A 16,460-nucleotide genomic window follows, 5' to 3' on the forward strand; every position below is an offset into this window, starting at 1 on the left:
AAACTACATTTATCTTGCTGTCCACTGTATATCCTTCACTCATTCATTTAATAAACATTTACTGATGGCTGACTGTGAGTCAGCCACTGCTCTTGGCATGGAGTACAGTGGTGAACATGTAAGATAAAGACCCTGCTCTCCTGGAAGTCACATTCGAGTGGATGAAACAATCAAAGAAATGCAAAAACCCCCACACGAACAAAACAAAAAACTGAACCAGATCTTTCAATTCATTTTAAATGCTACAAGAAAATAAAATGAGGAAATATGATCATCAACAATATCAGGTGTTAATTTAAATTGGGAAGACCAGGCTGTGTAGGGGACATGTTGGTTTAAAAAAATCTTTATTTTATTTTATTTTTAGAGAAAGAAACACTAAAAACCTCATTCAAAATTGGGAGCCAGAATTAACCTGTGTCATTTACAAAGAATTGCAATTATATTTTTTCCCAAAATTTATACACGGCTCAATTGTGCTGGGGCGCCTGGGTGACTCAGTCAGTGAAGTGTCCGACTTCGGCTCAGGTCATGATTTCACAGTTCGTGGGTTTGATCCCCACATCAGGCTCTGTGCTGACAGCTTGCTTCAGATTTGGTGTCTCCCTCTCTCTCTTCCCCTCCCCGGTTCACACTCTCTCTCCAAAATAAACATTTTTAAAAAATTTTTTAAAAAGAAAAAAAGAAAAAGAACAGATGCTGTTCACACATTCACCAATTTTATATAAAACTGATTTGATTTTCATAAGCAGTGGCTTTGCTTTACTTCAGTAAAGAAATTTTGGCCATATTGGGACGCCTGGGTGGCTCAGCTGGTTGAGCATCTGACTTTGGCTCAGGTCATGATCTCACGGTCCGTGAGTTCGAGCCCCGAGTCGGGTTCTGTGCCGACAGCTTGGAGCCTGGCGCCTACTTCTGATTTTGTGTCTCCCTCTCTCTCTGTCCCTCCCCTGCTCACTCTCTGTCTTTCTATCAAAATTTAATAAACATTAAAAACAATTTTAAGACATTTTGGCCATATTGCATTCATGATTTTTTTTTTTTTTTTTAAGCCTTTATGCTGCTTCTAAAAAAGGGAACGGCTACTAAGGAGCTACCTGCATGAACAAAGGTCCTGGCAAAAGGATGCAAAAACTTGCTTCTATAACACTTAGGGTTTTTGTCTCAAAGGCACAATATTCAAATCCAACATTTGAGAGAATGTAACATGTAACATAACATTCTGTATTTCAAAACGCTTTAAAATGGCGTCTGGAAGGAAATTGTATGTATAGGGTAACAAAGGTAGTTATTTTTTACAAACGTTGCAAGTAAATGGACATGAGGTTTTAAAAAATTAATTAACACTGATTTTGGCAAGTCATTTAACTGCTATGAGCCTCCATTTCTTTCCCACAGGTAAAATGACATTAGAGGATCCCTCATGGGTCCTCTTCCAGCCCTAAATGCCTTGTTCTCCTAAGGAAATAGAATGTATATGATTCAGAAACTTTATGCATGAGGAAGGCAGGTGTTATTGTGGGCACTTTTTAAAAAGTGCTCATTTGGGGTTCAGTTTTTATGACAATTTTCTTCTGATGCTATAGGTGAGGTAAGGGTGTAAAACAAGTGAGAATATTTCCTATATACCAACAGAAAATATGGGGAAGAAAAACAGTTATGATGTTCAGAAGGAACGCTACCCGGCCTTAAATGTTGGACGGGAGAGCCCTATAATAATAGAATCACTGGAAAGGAAACTGTAATTTCCACTTGATTCTATTTCCTTTTTTATCCTCTCCTGCAGAGAAAAGTCCAGCTTTAATTTTCTAAATCCGAAAGAGGTACCGAAAGTCACGGAAATCCCTGCACGTTTTTTATTAAAGACAGGGCCAAAATATTGAAGAGGCACTATCTGCCTACACCAATCATCAATCTTCCTTAGCGCCGAGGACGCCGTTTCCAAATATTATCACCACCAGCCCTCACTCCGCTGCAGCCGACACTCACCAACATCCATTTTTAAAAATCCATTTACGCTGAGCCTTTCATCCAAACCCATCAACAACCATTTCCCTGCAACCGTGGTTTGGACTGCCCGAAACGTCCAGCCAAGCAAGGGCTGAGTCCTGCCAACAGGGAGACTGCAGACTGCGGTGCTGGGCAGGGCAGGGCCGCTCCTCCCGCCGCACGCCAAAGCTTTCCGCCTCTCCCGAGTGATTTAAGAGGGTTCGGGACCCAGATAAGACCCCGCCCTTGCAGCCACGACCCCGGAACGGGAGGAGGAGAGAGGCGGCCTCAGCCCTGCAGAGCCAAGCCTTTGGAAAAACAAGCAGCTCCTCCCCAGCGGCCAGCGGCGGCCCAGGCTGGGCGAGCGGCGCGTCGGAGCCGGTGCGCGCCCGGCGGCTCCCAGGTGGGTCTCCGCAGCCGGGGACCGCGGCCCGGGCTCCCGGAGGGGGTGGGGGTGGAGGCGCGGGCCGCGATCTCGCCCGTCACGATTCACCCAGCAGAGTGGGAAAGAGGGAGGGACTGGAGGCAGAAAACGGAATGGAATCAGGGAGCTCGGGGAATAAAGAAGGAAGGGGAGAAGGGAAGGGGGGAGGTGATGGGAGTGAAGAACGGGGGTGCAGGGGAGGGTGATGGGTGAGGAAGGGGAGGGTGATGGGCTGCAGGGGATACAGGCGAGGCGAAGGGGAGGGATGGGGTGCTCGGGGTGAAGGGGGAGGAAGAAGGAATGGCGTGAAGGGGGATGGGGTGAAAGAGAAATGGGGGCGAGGAGGGAGCGATGGGGTGAAGGGGGATGCGAGTAAAGAGGGAAGAGAGGAGTGGGGATGAAGAGGAGGGATGGGTGAAAGAGGATGGGGTGAACAGGGGAGGGGTGGGATGCAGGGGGAGGAATGCGGGAAGCGGAGAGCGGGGGAAGCAGGGAAGTGGGCGCGGGCCTCTGGAGGCCAGGAGGGACTTCCCTGCGAGGAGGGCGGCGCCGAAATAACGGGACCCTCCCAGCCCGGAGCCCCCGGTCGGGCGGGGCGAGCCGCCGGCGTGGAGGCCAGGCGCCGCGGCAGGTACGGCGCCCCGCTCCTGCCGGGCAGCCGCAGCCCTCGCCTGCGGGAGGACCCCGACTCCACTTACTCTCTCCGACCACGGCTTTGAGGCCAATGGGGGCCATCGTGCTGCGCGACTCTTCGGGCACCGAGTCTCCTCAAGCGACGCCCGCGGACACGGCGCCTCCCCAGGTCAGCGCGCTCTGCTGGCCGCAGCCCTCCGCTCCGCAGCCTCGCTCGGGCTCGACTGAAGCGCGGACTCGGCGCGGAGGCGCGACGCGAACCAGAGTGAGGCTGCCGACCTGCCGGCGCGCGCGCGCGCGCGCGCGGGCGGGCGGGGCCGGCCGGGGGCGGGGCCTCGTGCCAGCCGTCCCCGTCACCCGCGCGCCTCCGCCAATTGCACTGCGGCCCGGGGGCTCGGCCCCGCCCGCCGAGATGCGGCTGGGCGCGAGGCGGTTCCTGGCTGGCGCGAAAGCCGCGCCCTCCCCCTCACCTCACGCGCCGCGCGCACCCGGCCAGTCGCGCGCTCCCAGGGCGCAGGGTCCTAAAGTCTCCGCCGCCGCCTCCGCACCTGGCCACGGGCTACTGACGAGCTCCGTCGTCCTGAAACCGCGTTATGTCCTGTCTTTCCTCTTTCTGGGAACCCTCCATTGCCCCCCTTGCCCACATTAGGAACTCAGAGCCTCCTAACCACAACATAACTGGAGGTTTATCGACGTTATCTTTCTCCCGGTACCTATATCCACATAGCCACCATTCACTGAGCTCTTGTGTGTCAGGCTCCATGCTGAGCGTCTGACTGCATCATCTCATCAAATCCCCAGTAATTAAGCATTGTTTTTAATCTCCATTCTCAGATGGAAAAAAAACAAAACCTGAGGCTACGAGAATTCAGCACTAGAGTTGCTCTCAGGCTGTGTAATAGTCACTGACAAATATTTACTGGTCTCCCACCACTGCTACATACAAGCTACTATTCTGGGCATTGGAGCTGCAGCCATGTACAATACGGACACCTATCCAAGTCTCTGGGCACTCAAAGGCTAGAAAATTCTTTTTTTTTTTTTTTTAATAAGACTTCACTTTTTAATGTTTATTTATTTTGTGAGAGAGTGAGAGAGAGAGAGAGACAGCGAGTGGGTGAGGGGCAGAGAGAGAGGGAGACACAGAATCCCAAGCAGGCTCCAGGCTCTGAGCTGTCGGCACAGACCCTGAGATCATAACCTGAGCCGAAGTCGATGCTTAACCAACTGAGCCACCCAGGCGCCCCATAAGACTTCATTTTTAAGTAATGTCCACACCCAATGTGGGGCTCCAACTCACAACCCTGAGATCAAGAGTCGCATGCTCTATGGACTAAGCCAGCCAGGCACCCTGAAAAGACTAGAAATTTCTAAGTGCCAAATCTGATAGGAACATGCTGCAGGACGTCTCAGGTCTCAGCATCTGCTTACAGGAGTCCATGTTACCAAAGTGATCCCAGGTCAGTTTTTGGTGGACTTTCTTTGTTGATGAGGGAGGTTACTTTTCAAATGTGGCACAGGACTCACCTCTGACCTCAAAGAAAAGCGAATGAGTTGAGCCAATTAAAAACCAAAAAGGACAGAAGAGCTAATGTTCATAAAATCAGTGAATACTCATTAAAATTTTGGAACAACTCTGTGAGCTAAGTCCTCTTAATATTATTAAAAATAGGGGGCCCGGGTGGCTCAGTTGGCTAAGTGACTGACTCTTGATTTCAGCTCAGGTCATGATCTCACAGTTGTTGAGTTCAAGCCCGGCATCCGGCTCCTCGCTGCCAGTGTGGAGCCTGCTCAAGATTGTCTCTCTCCCCCTCCCCCCGCCCAAAATAAATAAACTTAAAAAAAAAAAAAAGGTAATAATATTTACAGATGAAGATACTGAGATTCAGATAAGTGCTTTGCTAATAAGTGACAAAGACCCAATTCCAGGATCTCAATTCTGAATCATTATTTTATACTGAGCAACAGCTAAAGAAGCTGAGGCCAAAGGAGGACTTTGCAGAGGTCCCGCACAATGAACAATGGCAGAGCCAGGACAATAGGCCACACTTTGAGTTCTGCTATCAGCCCCAGGGCAGGAAGATGTGACCACCTTCTCGTTCCCACCCCAATCTACCCCAACAGAACTTTCACATGCCTATCATTTTACAGTCTAGGCTCTGCCTTTTACCCAAGGTATTAATAGTCTCAGGGTGCATTCAGAGGAGGAGATAATTTGTAACTGTGAGGGAGCCGAGGATGCACTTTAATGCTGCATGCACCCCCACCCCCACCCCCACCCCTTAGCCAGCAGAGACTGCCCTCAAGCAGCCAGTATTCTAGCTGAGGAAACAAGACAGGAATCAAGAAGTCAGACACAGCATTGAGTCACTATCCTAATAAGTGCTGAAGCAGGACAGGGGCTGTGAGAATAAGTGACAGAGCACCTGACTCAGTAGACCTGGTGTGGTACAGTCAGGGCAGGCCTCCTTACATGAGTAACAGGGAGCAAGAAAGTGCTGGGAGAGTGTCCCAGAAAATGCAAAAACCAAGTGCCAGAAAAGAGTGTGGCTTTTCCAGGATCGGAGAGGGGACCTGTGTGACTGGAGGAGAGTCTGACGGGCAGGATAGAGAGGAAAACCCCCAGGAGTAGGCCTCACTGCAGGGCTCCAGGACATTTTGGTAGCCTGGAATCTGTGTGGGGACTTCCTCAGAGGTCACAGGCAAAAAATATATATATAGCAGCTTGTTATTTTCTGCAGAAGGAAGGGCAAAAAAAGAAATCTTTTCCTGTAGATGTGTACCTGAGATGTTCACTAGGGATGGCAAAAATCAGAACGGATGTTATTCTAAATAGGATGGTTGAAAACGCAGGTGGGGTGACAGTCTGTGAACTCACTCAGGAACCCAACCCCGGAGTGGTAGATTGGAATCTTCCTGGATGTGGAATCCAAGACCTGGCATGAGACCTCTTTGACATCTCTGAGCCTTGCTTTCCAAGTCTGTGAAACAAAGACAGGAAAACTTCTTGGCCTCAGAGAGGCCAGCAAGATGACCTACACGCTAAGGTAAAAGCCCCCTTTGCTCTGTATTCCTTATTTGCATATACATTTGATACATCCCAGGCACCACGCAAAGGGCTCTCATGAATTTTCACTATAGCCCCATGAGGTCAGTGCTCTCATTATTTAATTTTCCTCGTGCATAGGGAGGTCAAGTCACTTGCCCAAGGTCACATGGCTCTAAGCGCAGACCCGGGACTAGTGCTCTGACTTCCTGATGCCCAGGGAAGAACGTCCAACACCCAGTCGCGGTCCCAGTGTCATGACCTAAGGAGAAGGGTTGGCTGTGTAGACTGTTTGCTGGAAGAGTAGCAACAAACGGAACTTGGATCTCTAGGGAATCCGTAAGCAGCCAGCCCAGCCTGAGCGCGGGGCGGGGCTGCGGCCGCAGGAAGCGCTGGGATGGTCCGCTGCCCGGCAGGTGCGCTTGCAGCTGCGCATGCGCGGCCTGCCGGCTCTGCAGAGCCCTGGTGCGGACCAGCCGCTGGGGGTAGGCAGAGTCCTGTGATTTACGCACGGGTCATGTGACGGCAGAGAGCCTGTTTGTGGCTTGGCCACTACACCAACAGGACATAAGCAGGTGGGGGGATGGATGCAGAGTGGAGCGCTGGAGGTTGGGGATAAGGACGGGGAACAGCGTGGAGTGACCAAAGGAGGGGAGAGAGGGACAGACGAGCCAGAATAGGCAATGGGGCAGACCAAGTTGAGACGGAAGAAATGGGGTACAGTTGCTGCCACGAAACCTGGTTATACTGTGGATCCAGTGGCTTGGGTCCCCCGCATACCCAGGGCCTGTTGGAGAGCCCTGGGTCCAGAGTCCAGGCCTCTTCTCCGACGGTCTCCGAGCTTGCACCTACCTCCCTTCTTTTAAGCTGCATCATCAGCTGCATTTTTCCATGTTAACCCCCACCCGTTCTCATGAACACTGGGCATTTAGATTCCCCTACATTATTTATTTTAAAAAAATTTTTTTAATGTTTTTATTTTGTTTCTGAGAGAGACAAGGGTGTGAGCAGGGGAGGGGCAGAGAAAGGGGGAGACAACAGAATCTGAAGCAGACTCCACGTTCTGAGCTGTCGACACAGAGCCTGACAAGGGGCTCGAACTCAAGGATTCTGAGATCATGACCTGAGCTGAACTCCCATGCTTAACCCATTGAGCCACCCAGGCACCCTGTGGTTTCCGCTACATTCTTTTAGAAGCAGTTTCTAGGGGCACCTGGGTGGCTCAGTCGGTTAAGCATCCGACTTCAGCTCAGGTCATGATCTCACACTCTGCGGTCGAGCCCGTCGTGGGGCTCTGTGCAGACAGCTCGGAGCCTGGAGCCTGTTTCAGATTCTGTGTCTCCCTCTCTCTCTGCCCCTCCCCTGCTCATGCTCTGTCTCTCTCTGTCTCAAAAATAAATAAAAACATTTTTAAAAATGTAAAAAAAAAAAAGCAGTTTCTAAAGAATTAAACAAAATAATATTTACAAGATTTTTTACCTAGGACTGGGAACCTAGTCAGGACCCAGTGCATGTTAGCTATTAATATCCTTAAAAGTGACATAACATGAGGCTGTGTCTTGCCTCCTTTGCTGCTGTAGATTCATTGGCAGAGAATGAAAAAGTAATTGTCTCCATTGCAGCCACCCACCATCCCAGCACCTACAAAGAGCCGCTGGGCTTGGAGTTCTTGAGTTTGGTAGATCCTTGCCCCCCAAGAGTGAGTTAACAGATTTTTGTATCTGAGGTCAGAAAATAATATCAAAAGGGCTTTGTTTTCAAAGTCTAGGCCAGGGTCTCAAATTCAAAGGACTGTAGAGGCCATGCAAAGGTGAGGACACCACAGATAAGACAACTGCAGACCATATACCTTGCCCAGAGGGGAGTCCTTACTCAGCTCCAATCAATAGTTTCCATGCAGCGACGTAGAATCTTGACTGTAGGAATTGTGACATCTCCCAATGGTTAAGTATCACAGTGGACTAAAAAATAATCTTTAGGGGTGCCTAGGTGGCGCATTGGTTTGGTCATGCAACTCTTGATTTCGGATCAGGTCACGATCTCATGGTTGGTGAGTTCAAGCCCTACATCAGGCTCTGTGCTGATAGCATGGAGCCTGCTTGGGATTTTCTCTGTTTGCTCCCCGCCCCCCACTCATGTTTTCTCTCTCTCTCTCTCTCTCTCTCTCTCTCTCTCTCTCAGAATAAAAATAAATTAAAAAAAAAAAGATTAGGGGCACCTGGGTGGCTCAGTCAGTTAAGCAGCTGACTTCAGCTCAGGTCATGATCTCATGGTCTGTGAGTTCCAGCCCTGCGTTGGGCTCTGTGCTGACAGCTCAGAGCCTGGAGCCTTGCTTCCGATTCTGTGTCTCCGTCTCTCTCTGCCCCTCTTCCCCTGCTTACCCTCTGTCTCGCCCTTTTTCAAAAATAATAAACATTAAAAATTTTTTAATAAATAAATAAGAAAGAAAGATTATTTTTTTAATAACACCACATTGGCCAAACATCGGAGGGACACATCCGGCCCCCAAGCCACCTGCATCCAAACTCTGAGGGACTAATACCTCTTCTCAAAGGGGAAAGGTTGGATTCTGCCATGCAACAGGTTCCCAGAGAGGCACTGGATTTTACCCTGCTCACATAGAGTCCCATTGGGGGCAGGGCTCTGGACAGGGGCAGTGGTGGTGTGAATGCTTCCCACACAGTCTTGACGGTCAAGAAAGAGTCCCTCTGCTCAGCCTGGCTCTGCGGCAGAGATTAGGGCCAGCCACTTTTGAATGAACTGGTGAACCCTTCAGAGGAAGCCTCCATGGACAGCTGATAGGGGCAGTTCAGACTTGCCTGGACTGTGAAAACCATTGGAACAAGGAAAGAGCTACTCCCAAATGCCAGATACGAGAAGTCCCAGTGACCTCAGCCAGTGGGGGTTTAAAGCTGGTTTTATTCTGATTTAGAAAAATAAAGAAATGTGGCATTTTTTACATTGTGGATATCAGAGAACAATTTGTATCTTTTACACTTTACGCTTTACGTTAAATTGTCGTAAGATCCCAGAGGAAGGGATTTTCATTCCAACTGGGGAAATAGTTTTGTTTAGGTGTGTTTTGCTTCTGGCCAGTTTGGCCAGAAAGATTCGTGGAAGAAGTAGCATTTGAGCTGAGTCCAGAAGCTGAGGAGAGAAAGATCGAATCCAATCAAAGAAAAGAGCATAGACCCATGGTTCCCAAACTGTGTGCTCAGGCACCCTGGGGTGCCATAGTAAATTAACAGGAGCATAGTAAAATATTTTAAATTCTGGAGAGAAACAGTATCATCTGTTGGACACTGTGAAAACTAGTAGCTGGAAATAGTTAACAATTTCAGCATTAAACTTTACTACATTCTTTTCTATGACATTGTATCTTTGTAAATGTGGGTTTTCATCAATTGATGCGACAAGAAGCAAATAACTCCTGTAAATCAAGGTGGAACAGGAAATGAGAGTTGATGTCCGATGTCCCATGTGATTGCAAGGTCTGAGAAGATGCACAGATACCATTAGTGAGTAATGGTGGTTACTTAAGAATTATTTATTTTTATTACTTTTTTACATTTGTTTATTTTGAGAGAGAGAATCCCAGGCAGGGGCAGAGCCACACACGGGGCTCACGAATTGTGTGATCATAACCTGAGTGGAAATCAGGAATCAGACACTTAACCATCTGAGCTACCCAGGCGCCCCCTAAGAATTATTTTAAAATAGGGGCGCCTGGGTGGCTCAGTCGGTTAAGCGTCCGACTTCAGCTCAGGTCATGATCTCGGCGTCTGTGAGTTCAAGCCCCGCGTCCAGCTCTGTGCTGACAGCTCAGAGTCTGGAGCCCGCTTCGGATTCTGTTTCCCGGTTTCTCTGCCCTCCCCCACTCATGCTCTGTCTCTCAAAAATAAATAAACATTAAAAAATAATAAAAAATAAGGATTATCTTTTCTTTCTCTCCCTCTCTTCTGCACCTCCCCTGCCTCTAAAAAAAGGGGGTAGGGACTGAGCAAAAGGAGCAGACACCGAAGGAGGCAGAAGGGAAAAGGCCAGAGAAGTATGGGTGGGCCAGGAGTGCACAAAGCCAGGAGACCCAACACCACATCATGCTGCAAAGCTCCAGTAAAAATGAAAAACTTCCAGGGCACCTGGGTGGCTCAATTGGTTAAATATACAACTCTTGGTTTGGGTTCAGGTTATGATCTCACGGTTCGTGGGATCAAGCCCCGTGTCAGGCTCTGAGATGACAGCACAGAGCCTGCTTGAGATTCTCTCTCTCCCTTTCTCTCTGCCTCTCTCCTGCTCATGAACAGTCACATGCGCACATACACTCAAGAGCTCACTCTCTGTCTCTCACCCTCTCAAAATAAATAAACTTAAAAAAAAAAAGGAGGGGTGCCTGGGTGGCTCATTCTGTTAAGTATCCGACTTGGGCTCAGGTCATGATCTCACAGTTCCTGGGTTCAAGCCACGCATTGGGCTCTGCGCTGACAACTCAGAGACTGGAGTCTGCTTCAAATTCTGTGTCTCCCTCTCTCTGCCCCTCCCCCGTTCATGCTCTGTCTCTCTCTGTCCCAAAAATAAATAAAACGTTGAAAAAAAAAAGATGTTTAAAAAAAAAAAAGGAAAACTGTAGTGGTTGTGGCAGTTGACAAGTCACTGGTGACCTGGGATGTTTGTCACTGTGCAGAAAGGTGAGGACTAATTCCAAGCCTGCAAAAAGGTATGGACTTATTCTTCTGGAAGAAAGATGAAAAAAGAAAAAAAAAAAGAACAGCTAGAACCACGGATCAGGATCAAAGTCACTTTTTTGAATAGAGGAGAGCCTCTCTTTAAAAAAAATTTTTTTTAAGTTTATTTATTTATTTTGAGAGATAGAGAGAGCTTGCAGGGTAGGGACAGAGAGAGGGGAGAGAGACAATGCCAAGCAGGCTTCAGCCTGACTCGGGGCTCAAACTCACAAACCATGAGATCATGACCTGAGCCGAAATCGCGTCGGATGCTTCACCGACTAAGCCATCCAGGCGCCCAGAACCTCTCTTTTTTTAAACAAAACATTTTAAAAACACAGAAAACTAATAAAGCAAATTCCCATGTGCCCCTTCCCCAAGAATAAACAGTTAATGTTTTGTTTCAGAATTTTGTTTGTTTATAGAAAAATAGATCCGGTTATATAGTGTGGAATCCTTTTCCTCCTGAAACCCTGCTAAAGAAATAGCAGCGGAATTATAAGAAGTTAAAATCCACAAGGACACAAAGAACAGAAAAAGGAGGGAATGGGAGATGAGCGACAAAAGTCTGGAAGATGAACAGCACGTAATTCATGACTGCGGAGAAAAGAGGAAGTGGAAACATGAATCTTCAAAAAGAGACCAGCGGACTCAACCACAGGACCTTGGAACGGCTCAGGATTCATTGGTACCACGTCCTTCCAAAGGTAGGAGTGAGGGACGGGGCTGAAAATGAGGACTGGTAAAGAAAAGGAGCAGTCCTGCCACCAGGTCCCCTCCCTCACCCTGCATAGCCAGGTGGCTACCCCTCCCCCGGCAGAATAGTGTTGAGGAGGGGGGGAGGGAGGAGGGGGAGGAGGGGGAACAGGAGGGGGAATAAGAGGATGAGGACAACAACTAGCATATGTGGGACATACTATATGTCAATCACTATTCCAAGCTCTTCACATTTATCAATTCATTGAACCCTAATGGTCACCTGTGAGTTATTTACTATTATTATCCCCATTTTACAGATGAGGAAACCAAGCCGTTCGTCCGAACTCTCACAGCCAACAAGAGAAAGGATCCAAACCATGCCATGTGGTGAGGAGGGACAGTAGGATACAGTACTCTGTGGTTTGGACTTCATTTCTCTCTCCATGAGACCCATGGAAGGTTTTCAAATATGGGAGAGACATTTATTTATTTATTTATCCATTTAACATTTAAGAAATATGCATCAGGTGCCTGTGGTGTGCTGGGCACTCTGCCAGGCGCTGAGCACTCCAGGGTGACAAAATGCAGGACCGAGTACTCTGCCAGGGCAGGAACGGGGAGCCAGGGAGGCCTGCAGAGGGGCACCCAGTCCAGCCAGGGATTTGGAAAGGACTCCTGGGAAAGGCAAAGTTGAGACTTCAAGGCTGAGCTGGAGTTCACGTGGGAAAGTGGGGGCGCCCAGTGACCCACCTGTGGCCGTGTTGGCCCGGCCCACTTAGCAGCTAAGAGCAGGCTGGGTCGGAGTTGAAGGCACCAAGGGAGACTAGGGCAATAGTTCAGGTCAGAGCCATGGAGTCTCTGGGACTCTCCTGGGGACGGACACGGGAGGGGCTGAGCATAACTGAGATGAATAAAAACAGCCCCTGCCACTTCTCGGGCACCCTTGGCTGCCAAATGCTTCAAGCACAATATCTCATTTCATCTCCCTCAAAATTCTATCAGGTAGGTATGATGATTTACGTGCATTTCACGGATGCAGACACTGAGACATAGCACAGCCTGAGGCACATAGCAAAGGCTTGGCTGAACCAGGATTTGAACCAGGCGTGACTGAGCCTGAAGCCTGAACTCTTAACCACATAGTTCGGAACTTCTTTGAGCCAGACACAGAAGGATACGCTATGAGTCCATGCATATAAAGCTTCAAGAACAGTCTAATCTATGATGGTAGAGCTCAGGTTAATGAATTTCTCATGGGGATGGAAGGCAAGGATACTCCCTGGGAAGAGAGATGAGGGGACTCCTGAGGCTCTGTCTTTTTAAAAAAATTTTTTTAATGTTTTTACTTATTTTTCAGACAGAGAGGGACAGAGCATGAGCAGGGGAGGGGCAGAGAGCGAGGAAGACACAGAATCTGAAGCAGGCATCAGGCTCTGAGCTGTCACGCAGAGCCCGATGCAGGGCTCGAACTCACAGACTGTGAGATCATGACCTGAGCTGAAGTCGGATGTTCAACCAACTGAACCACCCAGGCGCCCCTTTTTTTTTAATTTTTAATTTTAAGTAAACTCCGTTCCACATGTGCGGCTTGAACTCACAACCCCGAGATCAAGAGTCACACGTTCCCCTGACTGAGCCAGCCAGGTGCCCTAATGCTCTGTGTCTTGATCTGGGTGGTGATAACTTGGGTGCATTTTTATGGAAAAGTTCACCGGGCTGTACACTGAATCATGTACTTGCTGGATGTATGCTATACTTCAATTTTTGACAAAGAACTTCCTAGAAGAAGTGCCAGTTGAAGTGAAACTGAATCATTTTGGGTGATTATTATAATCATAAACCAAATGCTTACGCCATATCAGGCATGCCATTTATTAAGTGCTTGTGACATGGTAGGCACTGTGCCAAGTGCTCTACGTGTTACTCTTTGATTTTATTTTGACAGTGGTTCTGAGGAGGCAACTATTATCCTGCCCATTTTACAGATGAGAAAACTGAGGTCTCAAGACTGAAGTGACTTGCCTGGCTCACGCAGGAAGTGGCTTAGCCAGAATTCCAGCCCAGGTTTGTCTGACCTCCAAGTCCATGCTCTTGACATCACCTGCTCCCATCTCCCCCTCTGGGAGTGGTGGGCCTTGGTTTACAAAGGATGAGAGAGAAGAAACCAGAGAAGGCGCTGAGCAGAGGTAGAGGCCCCTTCCAAAGCCCCATGCCTAATTTTGTTTTTTGTAATTGCGTTTTCTCTACCTTTTTTATCTTTAGCTTATTTATTTTGAGAGAGAGAGAGAGAGAGAGAGAGAGACAGAGAGGACAGTGAGCAGGGGAGGGACAGAGAGAGAGGCACACAGAGAGTCCCAAGCAGGCTCTGCACTGTTAGTGTGGAGCCTGACATGGGGCTCGAACCCACAAATCTTGAGATCATAACCTGAGCCATCCAGGTGCCCCAATGTTTTCTCTTTCTTCCTTTCTTCCTTTTTTTTTTTTTTTTTTTTTTTTCCCCACACAAAGTATAGGTCATTTATTTCCCTTCTGGCCCTGGGCTCAGTACATAGATGGCTTCTCTTCACCCTTTGGGTTGATAATTTTCTCTAGGTTGCTGCAGATGATATGATAAAGCTCAGCGTAGAAGGCCCTCAGGTCCAGCACCATGGCCCTGAGCTCCCCATAGGCTGCCTCATCTCGGTCACGTACCAGGGCCCGGTAATCCATGACATGAGTCTCCTTAGAGGCCTTGGCCACAGCATCCCTGCGTTCTGAGAAGTACTTGGAAATGGTTGTTTGGAAGGCTTCCACTTTAGTCTTGACTGCATTCACCCTCTCCAGCACCTTCTCCTGGATTGCCACCCCAAAGTCATTTCCATCCTCTCAATCTTGGGGATCAGGTGCTGGATCCATGTGATCACCAGAATGCATTTTTCTTTGAGAGTCCACACTTCTGGCTTAACCAGGGCAAGTAGGGAAGGAACCTTCTCATTTCCAGGGAGAAAGCCACACTTAGGGACTTCTTTCTTCTCCTGCTTATCTGTTTCCATCTCATCATCCTTGGGTGGGGGGTCTGGGATGGGGATGTCTAGTGGGGCCCGGAGAGAGGTCGGGTCAGCCACATTGAGGGAGTCCTCTTGCAAGAGTTGATTCAGGTGTATGATTTTCTGTGGCAAGAATCTGTAGAGGAATTCCTCTGCCTCCTGAAAAAGATTTTGCCTGAAGATATCCACCTGTTTGCGGGCTTCCCCGCTCAGGCGCACCCCGCAAGGCTTGGCCATGCTGCTCCAGTTGCAAGATCTCCGGTTTCCCCCTTTCTTCTTTTTTTTAACGTTCATTTATTTTTGAGAGAGAGAGAATGTGAGCAGCGGAGGAGCAGAGAGAGAGAGAGAGGGAGTCAGAGAACCCAAAGCAGGCTCCGTGCTGTCGGCACAAAGCCCGACGTGGGGCTTGAACCCATGAACCGTGAGATCATAACCTGAGCCGAAGTTGGCCACTCAACCTACTGAGCCACCCAGGCACCCCAAATGTTTTATTTTTTAAAGGGAGCCCCCCATACTGTCAAAGCCTCAAGGTTCTACCTGCAAAACTTGGGTCTGCCCAGCTCTGAGTGTGGCTGGGAAGATGGCTGCTCTAGATTAGAATCTAGAGTGTTATTTAGCAATACCTTAACTCCCACTCCAGCTCATGACGGGGTGCCCTGGGATCCTCATCACATGCCACCCCCCTCACCAGTGTCCTGTCAAGCAGACCCTGAAAATCTCTCAGTAGCCTAAAAAATGCAGGATTGCCCGCCCCTCCCAACTCCCAATTAAACACAGGCTGTCTTTCTGGCCCCTCCAGCTTCCTGTCTCCTCTCCACGCCCCTCCTCCCTCTCCCTCCTCTCTTTGTCTGCTGTCTTCCCACCTCCGCTTTCCCCCACTCACCCCTCTCCCTGACAGCAGCCGACTTCTGCCTTACTCCAGGGAGAGTCAGGACCCAGAGTCCTCCCCCCCCTGGTTCAGACCCAGCACGACTCTCACCTCTGGGGGACTCAGGAGTCCAGCACTCACAGTCTGGTCCTGCTCCGTTGGGTGACTCTAACCAGTCACTTTTTCCCTCTGGACATCAGTTTCCCCACTTTCCATTTATGCATAGCCTGGGCCCTGGCTCCTTGTCTTGAGTCATACTGGGTGTCTCCAGCTCTCTCCCCGGAGTCAGGAAGCAGGTAGACAAGGGAGTCCATCTTGGGGAGCTGCCTTCCTTCTTCACCAGCTGCCCACCCTGGCGGTATCTCAGGTGCCTGTCACTGGGCAAGCAGGGGAGGCAGGCTTTGATTCCTGGGTCTGATTGTCCACAAGCTCAGGGCTCATTGCTGAGACCCTCGGGGCATCCCTGTGTGGGGTCTTCTTGACCCCCAGCTCCTTCTTTCTCTTCCTTCCAGGCTGTGACCCTTTCCCTAGCTGTTGATACGCACCCCCCCACCCCGACCTTAAACACATCACATCCATGCCTTGTATCCAAGAGGAGCTGTTTGAGCAGATGTTTAATATACAAAGTAAAAATAGCAATTATTTTGTTGAATGGATTCCCAATAATCAAAGCCATCTGTTTCCAACATCCCACCCTGGGTCCAAAAAATGTCTGCCGCCTTCCATGACAAAAGCACGACCACCCAAGAGCTGTTTGAGCATATTTATAAGTAGTTTTCTGCCAGGATTCACTGGAAGTATAAAAATAGCCCCACATACCCCCAACCTTTCTGCTGATGGCATCTCATGGAGGAGACAGAGCTTTGCCTTCTGGATTATGGGTTATGGCTTGCTTCCCCCACCTTGGTGTTTTCTTTGATTGCTTAAACAAACAAATGAACAAACCTCTTTTACTCTGAAGATGAGTCTCTTGCCATTTGCACTTTTTCTACGAGACCCATATTTCACTGCCCCCCCCCCACTGCTGACCCAACTTCTTTTTTTTTTTATGTAA

The 16,460-nt window shown here is 49.0% G+C and overlaps 2 protein-coding genes and 1 long non-coding RNA gene across 8 annotated transcripts in view; 1 reads left to right on the forward strand and 2 right to left on the reverse strand.

Moving 5' to 3' along the window:
* Positions 1 to 3,290, reverse strand: part of STXBP1 (syntaxin binding protein 1) — a 74,056-nt gene extending 70,766 nt beyond the window's left edge. For all 3 annotated transcript variants that reach the window (XM_053204578.1, XM_053204577.1, XM_027035178.2), the window contains exon 1: positions 3,112 to 3,290. In XM_053204578.1, coding sequence (XP_053060553.1) covers positions 3,112 to 3,148 — 37 coding nt within the window. In that variant the 5' untranslated portion in view covers positions 3,149 to 3,290. The remainder of the gene's footprint in view (positions 1 to 3,111) is intronic.
* Positions 3,291 to 3,325: 35 nt separating this feature from the next.
* LOC106987094 (uncharacterized) lies at positions 3,326 to 13,982 on the forward strand. 4 transcript variants are annotated; one of them, XR_008290924.1, is made up of 4 exons: positions 3,326 to 9,610; positions 11,221 to 11,520; positions 11,830 to 11,899; positions 13,458 to 13,982. It is a non-coding gene; the product is annotated as an uncharacterized LOC106987094 (long non-coding RNA). The 4 variants fall into 4 exon arrangements; XR_008290925.1 differs by having other exon boundaries at positions 13,498 to 13,982; XR_001432157.3 differs by lacking the exon at positions 13,458 to 13,982 and having other exon boundaries at positions 11,830 to 12,809.
* A 12-nt stretch (positions 13,983 to 13,994) lies between these two features.
* LOC106987093 (proteasome activator complex subunit 2-like) lies at positions 13,995 to 14,827 on the reverse strand. Its single transcript, XM_053204580.1, is given in 2 exon segments — positions 13,995 to 14,377; positions 14,380 to 14,827. Coding segments are annotated over 2 exon segments (720 nt in total). The 5' UTR covers positions 14,776 to 14,827; the 3' UTR covers positions 13,995 to 14,053.
* Between the last annotated feature and the right edge of the window lie 1,633 nt (positions 14,828 to 16,460).

Source organism: Acinonyx jubatus, chromosome D4, assembly GCF_027475565.1.
Source record: "Acinonyx jubatus isolate Ajub_Pintada_27869175 chromosome D4, VMU_Ajub_asm_v1.0, whole genome shotgun sequence".
Classification (NCBI taxonomy): Eukaryota; Metazoa; Chordata; class Mammalia; order Carnivora; family Felidae; genus Acinonyx; species Acinonyx jubatus.